Raw genomic sequence first — 12,772 nt, 5'->3', positions numbered from 1 at the left:
AGATAGATGACTATGGGAACTGAAAGTTGAGCTTTGGATGGGGAGGCAGTATCCTTTGGAGCACAGGAGGCTGAGGAGTTGTGCAGTGTGTTGCTGACAGTGGCAGAGCAGGACGACAGAGGAGGAGTCAGCAACACACTGGAGGAGAGTGCGGGGTGGAGGATGACATGACGAGAGATCACTGGCTCATGCCTGACCAAGCACATGAGGGCTGTCCCGGGAACCCTAAGGCAGGACTGTCCAGGCCAGTTGCTGGGAGGTGTGTGTCCGGATTTTCCCAAGTAAAAGCGAATAGTAAGTAACATTGAGGATCCAGAGGGATGGTAAAAAAAATACCTTTGAGGTGAAGTACAGAGAAGTGTGTGGTAGGAGACGGTATATGAAATAGAAGGGTGTAGGGGTTTGGCACTACAGGATGGCTAGGCACCACCACTTCGTTAATGAGGCGAAGGTCTGGAACTAAGGGATAAGAACCATCAGGCTTTTTTAATGGAGAGAATGGGAGTATTACAGGGCGAGTTGATAGGAGTAAGGAGTCCCTTTCCCAGGAGTCGTTGGCCTATGGGTTTGAGACCCTGACGGTGTATGAGGGAAATTGGAAACTGGGGTGAGAGGGAAAAGAAGAGGGATCCTTAAGGCGAATGAGGACTGGGGTACGATGGGTGGCAACAATCAGGATAGAGATATTCCAGAACATGGGGTTGACAGTGGAAGGAGACAGCGGGGAGTCCTGAGAAGGATTAGGAGATGTTTGGAGTCGTGGGAGGATGAGAGCAGCGCTAGGGTGTTGGAACCATGAGAGAGTAGCCCTGAGTTTGGTCAGGAGGTCGCAACCCAGGAGTGGTGTGGGGCAAGAAGGCATGACTAGGAAAGAGCGGACCAGTGGTCCTGAGCCGAGAAGGAAGGCCGTCAACACCCGTAACTGAGGCCTGAGAAGGAGAAACTTGACCGGAATAGGAGGGGAGGACAGAGAAGGCAGCCCCCGTGTCAACCAGAAAGGAGATGGACTCACCTGCTACCTTGACCATCACCCTGGGCTCCTCGAAGGTTATAGGAGTTGATGAGTCCGGGCCTCTTCAGTCCTCAGCCACCAAACCCAAGACCGCCGGTGGCAAGAGTTGCAGGGGCTGGAAGGACTGGCCCACCACAGCCAGGTGTGGAGGGACAGTCACTTTTCCAGTGACCCTGGCTGTTGCAGATGAGGCACGGTCCTGGCGGAGGGCGGGGTTGGGGCATTGTCTGGACCAGTGTTCTTGGCCACATTTGAAGCAGGCTTCGGCGGCAGTCGGTTGGTTGGGGCGTATGGGGCCCATTGTCGTCCTCTGTCGGGCAGCAGGCGCTGCGGTCGTTGGAGGAGCAGGGCCTGGCGGTCTCAAGGCAGCTACTGGGGCCTGAGCTTGAAGCTCAGCCTTCTGGCAACTGCAGAGTTCCCTCTCTGCCCTGTCCTGTTCCTCCCAGTTGTTAAATACTGTAAAGGCCATTTTCAGCAGATCCTGGATAGGGGTTTGAGGACCATCCTCAGCCTTTGGAAGTCAGGAGGGTTTTTTGAGGAAGACTGGGTAATTTTTTGAGCTTATGAAAGTTTATAGGTTTAGGCGCTGCCGGTTGGAGACCAGCTAGGGGACAGGTCAGAGGTCAGGGTGGAAGAGAAGATAACATATAATTATGACATGTATGGTCATAGGCTTGGATACGATAATGAAATTTTTTTTTTTTTTTAGGTGTAGGCAGTGGGATAGTTTGTGAAAGAGCCAATACGCTTTACAAGTTGGGAGAGATCAGACAGAGAAAGGAACATGGCTCTAACTCTTCCTTCAGTTCCCACCCACTTCCCTGAGGGGAGGGAGAAGAGGATCAGCAGGGAGAGGGTGTGGCAGCTAGGAGGTGAAAAGAAAGGGGGGGAGGGGCTGGATTGGGGAGCTGGAGGAGGTGAAGACTGAGAATTTAGAGGATCAGAGAATGCAGAAGAGGAGTGAGAGGAGTCCCGAGACTTAGAAAGTACAGCAGGTTTTCAGGAGGGAGGGAAGGGGCGGAGCGCAAGAGAAAGACAGCCTGGCCCTAAGGATCTCTGACCATGTTCCATTGCCGTGACAGAATTGTTTAGGTCTGTAAGGACCGAGAAGTCAAAAGTGCCATGTTTGGGCCAGTGGGAGCCATTGTCCAATTGATACTGAGGCCATGCAGTGTTGCAGTAAAAGGCGAGACGGTTAGGGCGTTAGACGAGACGCTTAGGGCGTTATGTGGCCTTAGTCACAACAGACCGAGGTTTGAGAGAAGGCTTCCCAGTGGAGTGGCCGGAATTTGGCTTGGAATTTGCAGACCCCATGACTAAGTCGGCTCCTTTCCCAACGGGAAAGGAGAGCACAGAGTCAGGACGCAGCGTCCCACGAACCTGAACTGGCCGTCGGGGGCGCAGGCCCCGAATCGTGGCGTCCCCCGATTCGGTCCTGGCCTTCGGAACACAGGCAGACAAGTGAGGGGGACATCTCCACCGCTCGGTTGCGCCCAGGATTCGGGCACCTAGTCTGGAAGGGCGTCCCCAGATCCAGGGTCTAGGTGTACGGGAGTCGGCTGACGTGGGCCCACGGTTTACGGAACAGCCAACCAAGGTACGGGGGTCAGGAGAGGAGCCGAAGAGCCAGAGGCGAGGGCCTCCCAGGAAGGAGGGTCAGGCAGTGACTTACCCCAAGGATTAAGGCCGGTGGTGGGTGTGAGGCGTCTGCAATGGAGAGGAGAGGTCCCAGGGACGAGAAGGCGGCCCCGGCGCCAGGGGACACAGCCTTCCCGGGTTTGCGGCACCAAGATGAAAGGTTCGGCGCGGTAAAGACAAGGAGAGCCAGGCTAAATTTCTCAAAGGGAGGGAAAGTTTATTGTGCCCCGGGCGGACCTCACAGACCCAAGGCGGGGGACAGTGCAGTCGCACACGTTGTTAGGGGGAAGCAGGGTTTTATAGGGCGAGGAGAGGTCAGGTGGGAAGTTGGGCTCGTAGGGCAGGAAAAGTTTGTAGGGCAGGTAGAGGTTCTTTGTCTGAGAGGAGACTCGTAGGGGGAGGGGGGAGGCTCATTGCCTGAATCCTCCAGGCAGGTATCCGCATTCCTGCCCCCCAGGTGGGCTTTCTGGTTGGCTCCTGCATTCAGGCCTCCTGCATGGACCTTTCAGTGAGGACATTGAAGTGCAAGTCCACAGCTCATTCTGAAACAGCCAGGAAGGGGCTATGGGGGAGGTACAGCATCGAAAGGACAATAGCCAACAGAGGACAGGTCACTGTGGTTCTCACCCACATGCACCGTTGCAGGACCACTCAGGCTCAGGGAACAACAACAATAGAATATATTTAATGGGGGGAAACAAAGAATTTAAGGCACAAATGGCCGACTAGCTTTACCCCAGGTAGTATCCACAAGAGTTCAGCAGTCCTAAACAAAAGGCCCTCATCCAAGATAGGGCTGTCCTGTCAATGAAGGCCTGGAGCCCATGGCAGCCACCAAGCAGCAGGCCAGGGTCCAACTCGCTGTTGCTGGAGGTGCTCACAGGTGGGGCTCCTGAGGTGATGCCACTGCCCATCCACAGTGTGAAGGTCGGTATGGACAGCACCAGACACTAGGCCAGACAGCACCAAGGCGGTGACACTGGGAGGTGGTGCCTGATGAGCAGGAGCGCTTAACAGCTCTCAAAAATGACCCGGATACAGTGCTGGTCACCCATCAACAGTGCCAGGCAGCACTTGCCAGTAGTGCCAGTCACCACCTGTCACTAAGACTTGGTGTCAGAAACACCAGCATCAGCGCAGCTCTGTGAGACACTGGCCCAGGGCCTGGGCGCTCTTTCCAGGCCAAGTCAGAGGCAGGGCTGAGGGCAGCAGCCCCCAGCCTCTGCGAAGCTCTTTTGCTTCTTTCTTTTCTTCAGATGTCAGGGGCAGGGCGCGCTTCAGGCACACGGCACATCCAAGTTTATCCCAAGCCAGCTCCTGTCTTATATCCTCTTTCTGGTCCCCCACCTACAGGTCTGATTGGGCCGTTTTCAATCATATGGCTGATTGGACCGTTCATCCATCAGCTCATAGCTTGTACCTGCTCGGGCCATTCCAGGATCCAGGCACCCAATCCACAGGCTTCTCTACTGCCTGAAGCTGGAGGGAGCACAGCACTGGAGCTGGCCCAGTGGAGCCCCACACCCCTGCCTGCACCCCTGAACAATAGGCTGCCTGCCTGGGGCAGCGTGGTAGAGGAACCACTACAGTCCTCTGCAGCCTGAGTCCAGTGGGGCCCTGAATGGTCAGCAGTAAAATGCCCACCACGCCCTGCCGCTTGCACTGCTGGCAAGCAGCTTCTGGGGCCAGCTCTGGGGGTGGGGCTGCCCACAGGCAGCAACTCCTGGCACCGGTGGAAACTGCTTTTCCAGGGGCTCTGGGGCTTGTTTCCATGCAAGATGCAGGTGAGCAGCCACAGCCCTGGTGCCAGCGTGTGCCCAGCCCCTCGCCCAGGCTGTATCACTAACCCCCAGTGGTTCTGCTTTACCATGTCCAGCATGAGATTCAAGAATCTGCCTTTTTAAATAAGTATCTTGTTAATGCAGATGCAGGGAGTCTGGGGACTATGCTTTGAGAATAACCTGTCTGTATTAATAATACAGTACATAACAGTCCTGGAACAGCAACAGAGTTCACCAACCTTTATTAATTGAAAAAAAAAAAAAAGTTTATTAAGAATCTCCTCTGAGCCAGCCAGTGGATGAAACAGAAGAAAACCCTGTTCTTCCTTTAAGAAGCTGGAGTGACAGCTGGGGTGAGGTCAGAAACCATGATGCAAGCCTATTTAAGCCATAGTGGGGGACGCAAAGAAATGAGGATTCATCTTTACTGGGAGTGGATTGAAAGACCAAGACACGGTAAAAGGGTGACTTGTGGCCTTGGAACTGTGGCCAAGTGAGCCAAGGCACAGAGGATGCAGCTTGCAGATGGAAGCTCAGGGCAGCTGGGTGAGGGCAAGCTGGGAAGATAACCCAACCCCCAGTGGAGCAGGGATCTGGACAAAGTGATGGGGTCTCAGAAGATACATTGGAAGCACATAATTTCACCAATAATTGTATGATAAGGCAATCATCTATGGTATTAAAAAAAATGATTTATCTAAGTTGGATTCTCTGAATTTGAGTTCATTCTAGGTTATTTTTAAAACAAGTGTAGAGGAGACTAGTCCTTTCAGAAGTTAAAACATGCATTGAAGCCTCTGAAACTCAAATTGGGGGGCTGGGGCACAGACCAGAATCGAGTGGAATGGCATGTGTAAAACTAGACCCCAACATAAAGGGAACTTTATGAGAAAGAGGTATCGCCAATCTCCGGGACAAAGATGGGCTTTTTCAAAGACCATGTTGGGGCAACTGGCTAACAGTTTGGAAAAAGCTAAAGTACATCTATTCCTCATACTGCAAATAAAACAACTCCAAGTAGACTGGAGATCTAAATAAAATGTGGAATTTTATATGCCAGGGAAGAATGTGTGGCTCAATTCTTCCTTACAGTCTGGGTGTGGAAGAAGCTCTATGACAAAAGCAATTGAAGAAAGTGTTGATAAAATTGACTACCAAGAAATAAGACATTAAATTTTGCATATCAACAAAGTCAAAAAACAAATCAAAGGTTGTGATAAAATGTTCAACATTTGTCCTGCGTTGATAGCTCTAAATAAATGTATTTTTAATAAAAAATACCAAGACCAAAAATGGGCAAAAGGCGCGAGTAAGACGGTTCACACACACAGAAATAATGATCAGCTTTTACCATAAAAAATTAATTGAAATCAAAATGCCATTTCTCATCGGAGTGTCAACTCAAAAGTTTGACAGAGTAGTCTGCTCTGGAGGTTATGGGGCGGTCACGTTCATGCATTGCAGGTGACAAATGCAAAATGGTGCCACCGTGGAAGGCGTACTAGACAAGGACAAAATTATGTCTTCATCCAGTGTTTCCACTTCTAGAAACTTACCTGCAGACACTCCTTTACAGTACCTCAGTACACAGGCACAGTTTGTTTGTTGATTGTGGTATGACAGGTAATGTTTCTGCAGACCCCATCGCGGTGCTAAAAATACACATCTGTTATCCTAAAAAGATCTGCTTCTAAGGGATACCAGGTAGGGAATTCAGAAGCTGGTACCACTACAGGTTTATGTGGAAATTTAAAATACAGCATGTAAGAAGTTTTAATACTGTCTAAAACTTTTTATTTTAAAAAATCAATTTTCAGACATGACATGAATAAATGATCATCCAAGAGTTAAGAACACTTTTCTTCTAGAAATGATAAAAGTTATGGATTCACTGGAATGCCCTCAAAAATCTACTTAATTCCTAATGCTGCTAAATAATTCTTAGGGAAAATTTATTTTGAGCCAACTTTCAACAGCAGTAATATTGGGTTGTCGGAAAAGTCATGATGTATTTTTTCAAGCAAAAATGCATCATGCCTTTTCCAACAATCTAATAGATTTTGATCTCCTCCTGTCTCCTTCCATGCAGTTCACAAATGGTCTGTTTTTCTCTTTGTAGCCAAGCCCACAAGAGCCATTGGGAAGCCAAAGGCCTTTCTATTAGGGAGGAGCCATCTGGCAACCTGGCAGGAAGCTAGGTTCTAACTGGTTGGGACTGTTAGCCTGCCCTTCCCAGGTGTGACCATTGTAGTTACAGTGTTTCTTCCTTAGCATGTTAGCCCATGATCAGAATTACTGAGAAGTGGATAAATACATTAGGATTCTTAGAGGGAAGATGTTTGCATGACAACTAGGACATGACATGAAGTCCATGCCGTAAACATCCTGCTTTGTCTAATGAGCTGCCCTAATGTCCTTGGAATTTGGATTTTACACTGCTTACTGTTTGTACCCACTCACTATGCTTTCAGTTTAAAGTAAGTTAATGTGTCCATTTAAAAGAGTTGTGAATGACTCATCTCACGCATAAATATTGTTAACTCTTACATGTAAAATCTTAACCATCCATGGCTCTGTGGTGAAATTGTCAATATTGATACATGTTCTTAATGGCACTTTGGATTTTAGCAAAAGAAAAATTAAGAATGGGGAAATCTTAACATTTTTTACACTCAAAGAAGGTATTTTGCAAACTTACCTTGAGCAGTTTGTCAATGCCACAGGTCTTTGGCATAAATCATCAAGGCTTCTACAGAAGCTGGACTTATTTCTGCATTTGCTCATGAGTAAAAATGGCTTGGATTGCATTTGAAAGGTGCTTTAGAGTTGGCTGCAGGCAGGGCCCTGATAGTTTGTTGTTGCTTACAGATTATGTTCAACTTCATTGTGATGTTATTGCAGATGTGTCATCTTTCTCATTGTTGTCTCTTGTTTTTCTTTCTTTTTTTCCAGTTCTTCCTCCAGTGCTGGTTCCAAGACACAGTGAATATAACCCTCAGCATAGCCTCTTAGCTCAGTTCCGTAACCTAGGACAGAACGAGCCTCACATGCCACTCAACGCCACTTTTCCCGATTCTTTCCAGCAACCCAACAGCCATCCATTTCCTCATTCTCCCAACAGCAGTTACCCAAACTCTCCTGGGGGCAGCAGCAGTACCTACCCTCATTCTCCCACCAGCTCGGACCCAGGAAGCCCTTTTCAGATGCCAGGTAGGTTGGCTTGTTCCGTGATGTTCTGTGTTCGGATGTTATCTCGGGGCTCAGGAGGAGCTGGGTACACACTGGGTCCTCGGATCATATCATCTCGTGCAGTGTCATTTCATTGTAACTTTGATGAGGAAAAAAATCCCAGCCCACCTGACTAAAATGGTGGTGTTTGTGGACTTGCTTCTGTTACATGTCTTTTCACTTAAAATTGTAGTTTCTAAAAACCTATCAAAGATGCTAAGTGAGGACTCTCTGTGACTGGCAAGGAGGGACTTTGCAGCTCTCGTGGGTGGCAGTGTGCTCTAGAACCCCGGGTGGGACTTTGGGTGAAGGTAAGCTGAACCCAGCACAGGTGTTTGAGTATGTTTTATTTTGAAAGGTTTCGAAACAACTGCCTTTCTGAGGGTGGCGTATTTGTTACAGCCTTTGCTCTTGATAAAAGAGAAAGAGAAGAATAGCATGAGCAACCTCAGAAGTGGTAGTTCCTGAGGGAGCGCACCCCTCTCCTTAATTAAATTCATTTAAGTGGTGATGTAATTCCAAGAAACATAGACTCTACCAAAGGAGTTACAACCCAGGTACTGGAAATGGTCTGCTCCTTTAACCACGTAAATACAAAAAAGAAAAAAAAAAACAATAATCTTTCTTATTTAGATTTAACTGATGGTGTAATTAATTATCAAAATTAGTGATATAGGACATGGTTATTTTTCAGATTATGGGTTAATAAGCAAGCAACTAAAAAAAATGATCTGTTCCGTATTTCTTGCCAGTAGACCTCAAGGAGGATACTCTAAACAAAGATGTACTTGACAGCTATTAACATTTCAAGAAGGGAAAATGCCTGGCCACCATGTTCATGGGGCTGCTTGAGATGTTTTTAAGTAAATTTGAATTCAATGGCAGTGCTGGTGTGTCCTCAACACTTGAAAAATGATGTACCCCTGCTGCTGCTGGCTTTTATTTTAGCCTGTTCACTGGCACTGCTTGGCTTGTTTTTCAATCTAAAAACTGTTTCAGATGAGAGTAGATGATAGTTTGCTTTAAAAATTAAACTGGTGGGCCTCCCCGGTGGCGCAGTGGTTGAGCGCTGGGTTGCGAAGCTGCCCGCGGCCTCTGCAGCTCCGGTTCGATCCCCAGCTGCTCCCCGGCCACCGGAGGAGGGTCCCACATGGCGGCAGACTTCTCCTGCCGCCCGCTGCTCCCCTCAGCAGTGTACTTCGGTCCTTCTGCCTGCTCTGCTCCCCGCTCTGGCTCTGGTGAATTCTCTCACCCTCCCGTGCTTCTGACTGTACCCAGTGCATGTATAAACAAAACAAACAAACAAACAAATAAATAAATAAAATAAAACATGCCTCTATTGAAAAAAAAAAATTTAAAAAATAAAAAAATAAAAAAAAAAATAAAAATTAAACTGGTATTCATGGTCCATGACTGCCCACTCCCCATCCACCATGCCACACCCCTGTAGACCCGCAGGGTTCGATGAATAGGCTGGTGGTGAGACGGGTGAGCAGCTTCCGAGCAGCAGCAAACCTCGGCAGGGGTGGCCAAGAGTGAGCAAATGAAGACGCTTGCTTGTTTTTACACTTTAGGTGAAGGCACAGGCCAAGTAAGAAATGGGGAGCAGAGAGCATTGCAAGGGGTGCAGGAGGCGCATGTGGGAATGGGTGGTCTCGGACCACCAGTGGCCTGCTGTCCCCCTTGTGGGTGCTCATGCCCAGGCGCCCGGGGAATTCTCACTGGCTTGTTTGCCGAAATGCGTGGGATTTGGTGTCAGAAAAGGCCCTCACTTCTATCTGCTAGAAGCGTATAGCAGCGCCAGCATCATGGCTGCAGGCAAGCTGCGGAGTTAAAAGGAGCTGGAAAGGGACGAAAAAGCACCCACCCAGGCTCCCACGGCCACCTGTGTCTGTGCTCCAGTCGCAGCTGGAGGGTGACGGTGCTGGGGTCAGCCGAGAAGCCGCAGGAGCAGCATTTGCTGCTCTGTTCGGCTGTTGCTTCTCCAAGTTGCCCGCGGTGCCCTGTGGTTTCACTCGGTCCCTGTTCTGGCCTGTGTGTTCCGTGGGCTCACGAGAGCCAGTGAGGAGCTTGTTTTTTTGACCCCAAAGGATTGTCATGGGAAACCCTTTATTTAAGACAACGTGAGGCTTTTGCAGGTGTCTTTGTTTCTAAAATCATTATTGTTGACTTCTTGTCGGCCAGCTGGCTGTGTGCTTTCCAGAAGAAACATACATGTGAATCCTGAAATAGGAGATAGCCATGATAAGCAGCTCTCATTAGGGATTTTCAAACTAGCAATTATAGGTGGGTGGGGAGGAGGCAGTGCTGACAGGTTGCTTGAAGTCATGGAAGTGGCCCGTTCAGGTCAGCAGGTTGGTTGTAATGAAATGCAGGTGGCAAATTCCCGGGAGCTCATCGGTTTAACGCAAGAGACCCTGAAGCTCGATGTTTAGTTGTGTGTTTTGAAGAAGCCTGTGGTGGCTTCCAGAAGTGATCCATCTGCCAGGGAAACTATGAAATGCGAGGTGCTCTCAAGGTGCATTACATGAAAGTATGTTTAAGTGCTGAGACTGTTTAAAATGGCACCATCCCAGACAGGCAGACACTTCCGGAACTTGCATCTGATGCTTTCTCCCCGCTGATTCTTCACTAAAATGGTGTGAGGTTGTGAAATGGTAGTAATTTTCAGAAATTCAACATCAAAAATCCAGTGTCTGGGGCCTCCAGTCCTCTGATGGGGTAGGGTTGGGGGTTGGGGGTGTTGAAATGGCAACTTAATCCCTTAAGAATTTCAGCTCAGAAGAGAATATATGTTTTTTAGATGTACTTGTTAAGGATGAAAAATATTTTTTTTTTATTACTGTGTAGCCGATACGCCCCCACCTGCTTACCTGCCCCCTGAAGATTCCATGACCCAGGACGGCTCTCAGCCAATGGACACAAATATGATGGCACCTTCACTGCCCTCAGAAATCAACAGAGGAGGTGAGATGAGCTGCTGCAGCTCCCTTTCCAGAGTCTAAATTTTATCTGCTGAAATGTTACTTTCTCTCACAAATCCTTTAAAATGATAGCTGTGTGAGAAAGAATACAGTAAGAGGAGCTTGATCAAATTTTTTGGATAATAAATAGGTCTTTTATAGGAAAAAAAAACATACTGATTCAACTGGTATAGACCTTAGTGTAATTGTACAGGCATCTCTTTAGAGCTTCAGGACTTGGTAAGTTTGACTTGGTGAGGAGAATATCTTTGAGTGAGAAGGACAGAGGAGTATTGAGAAACAGTGAGGATAATAATGCTGAAGGAGAGTTTTCACTGGTGATTTCCAACATTGCAAGTGTGTACAATTGAGGCTTTCCAAAAGGCTCTTTTGTCATTAGGGTAATTAGTCATGAGCTGTCTGTTTTCCAGCTTTCTCATCCACATATAGCTGCAACTGGAACAAACGGGTGGCATTTCTTTCTTTCTTTCCTACTGTTTGTTTCTAGGCTTGTGATCAAGAGGCACGTTTTTCCTCTGCTCACCCAGAGGGACTTAAAGCAGGACTGAACACTTCTTTCCCTCTCTAGTGGAGGGCGGCTCTCTTCTCAGCACTGTGTCATGCCCCACAGTGGGGCAGGATCTGTCATCCATCCAGGTCTGCAGTGGCTTATTGAGTTGGCTTAAGTGAGCAGAGACTGTCGATAGGAAGCCTCACTGTTGAACAAAACTATTTCTAAATCACCTCTCCTGGAGGAGAGCTCTTTGCCCTCAGCTCCTGACATGGATAATTCTGTTTGTATAAATCTTATGCAAGTTGGAGTAATCCATTGGGTTGCTCAGTAGGTATTATTTCATTTGATCATTTTTTTTTTTACATTGAAATTGGAGATAACTCCGACGTGGGGCAAGTCCCTTATATTTTTTAAGTTCTTAAAATGTGCTGGTGAACTCTTGCGAACCTTTCTTACATGAGCATTGTAATAAATTGAACCGTCACCTGCTTCGTCCATAAAAATATGTTGTATCCTTCTTATTGACCCTGTGTTTTTTGGTTCTTGATCATTTCTAGAACATTCTCTCAACATATTATGAGCCAATAAGTCAAGAATTTAGTTGGGGAAAAGAACTCCAATCTCACACATCAGGGACTTGTGTTTGGGAATGGGAGAGCAGGAGAGAAGGGACCACCCAGCAGGACGACACAGTTAAAGCACTATGACTCTATAGCTGTTGTTCGGCCCAAAAATGTCTTAGCTCAAGAAATAGACCTTCAGGGCCTCCCTGGTGATGCAAGGGGTTAGGGCACAACCTATGAAGCTATCCACAGCCTCTGCAGTACAAGTTCGCTCCCCGGCCAGCCAGGGAGCAACCCACATGGCACAGCAGACCTCGCCTGACTTGCCCGCTTGCTCCCCTCAGCAGTGTATTTCGGTCAGTCTGCCTGTTCTGTTCCCCACTCTGTCTCTGGTGAATCCTCTCACCCCCCGCACCTCTGGCCTATACCCCAGCTCTTATATGCATAAATAAATAAATCTTTAAAAAAGAAAAGAAAGAAATAGACCTTCAAATTGTTTTAACATTTTTCCTTTACATACCTTAAAAAATGCTCCCCATTGGAGTAAGTTTACAGTCATTTCATATTTTCATGAGAAAGGAATGTTGACCTTTCTGTTGACTTACCTGTGTTGATCCTCCTGAAGCAGAGGTCAACAGACCAGAGCCACAGACCAGTTCACCTTGTTTTTGTAAATAAAGCTTTATCAGAACCCAGCTGGGTCATTCCTTACATAGCCTCTGTAGCTTCTTTTTCACTAATTGGGCTCAGCTGAATAATTGCAGTAGAGACCAGAGAACCCACAAAACCCCCCTGGCCTTTTACAGGAAAAACTGGTCAACCTCTCAACTCCACAAATAGTGTTTTGAACAATCCTGGTAGCTGTTAAAAGCCTTCTATCGATGATGTTGCAGCTTCGTTTTGGCACTTGCAAATCACTAAAAGTTTGCTCCTTGAAATACAGCAGATTGACCTTGGAGAGTTGGTTGGTAAAAAGGGACAATAGCGTATGATTTTTCTTGCCCTATTTGCTGAAATATATAAAGCAACTAATATATGAGTGGATTTTTAAAATGGTCCTTTTCCTTGTTTTC

General features: G+C 47.5%; 1 protein-coding gene across 1 annotated transcript in view; it reads left to right on the top strand.

The window, feature by feature from the left end:
• SMAD1 (SMAD family member 1) overlaps positions 1–12,772 on the top strand; it is a 68,774-nt gene that overhangs the window by 43,263 nt on the left and 12,739 nt on the right. The window contains exons 3-4 of the mRNA XM_037497515.2: positions 7,384–7,641; positions 10,510–10,626. Coding sequence (XP_037353412.1) covers positions 7,384–7,641; positions 10,510–10,626 — 375 coding nt within the window. The remainder of the gene's footprint in view (positions 1–7,383; positions 7,642–10,509; positions 10,627–12,772) is intronic.

The sequence above is a fragment of the Talpa occidentalis genome, unplaced genomic scaffold, assembly GCF_014898055.3.
Source record: "Talpa occidentalis isolate TD23 unplaced genomic scaffold, MPIMG_talOcc4v2.1 talOcc4.8, whole genome shotgun sequence".
Classification (NCBI taxonomy): domain Eukaryota; kingdom Metazoa; phylum Chordata; class Mammalia; order Eulipotyphla; family Talpidae; genus Talpa; species Talpa occidentalis.
This window is presented reverse-complemented; position numbering and strand designations above follow the sequence as displayed.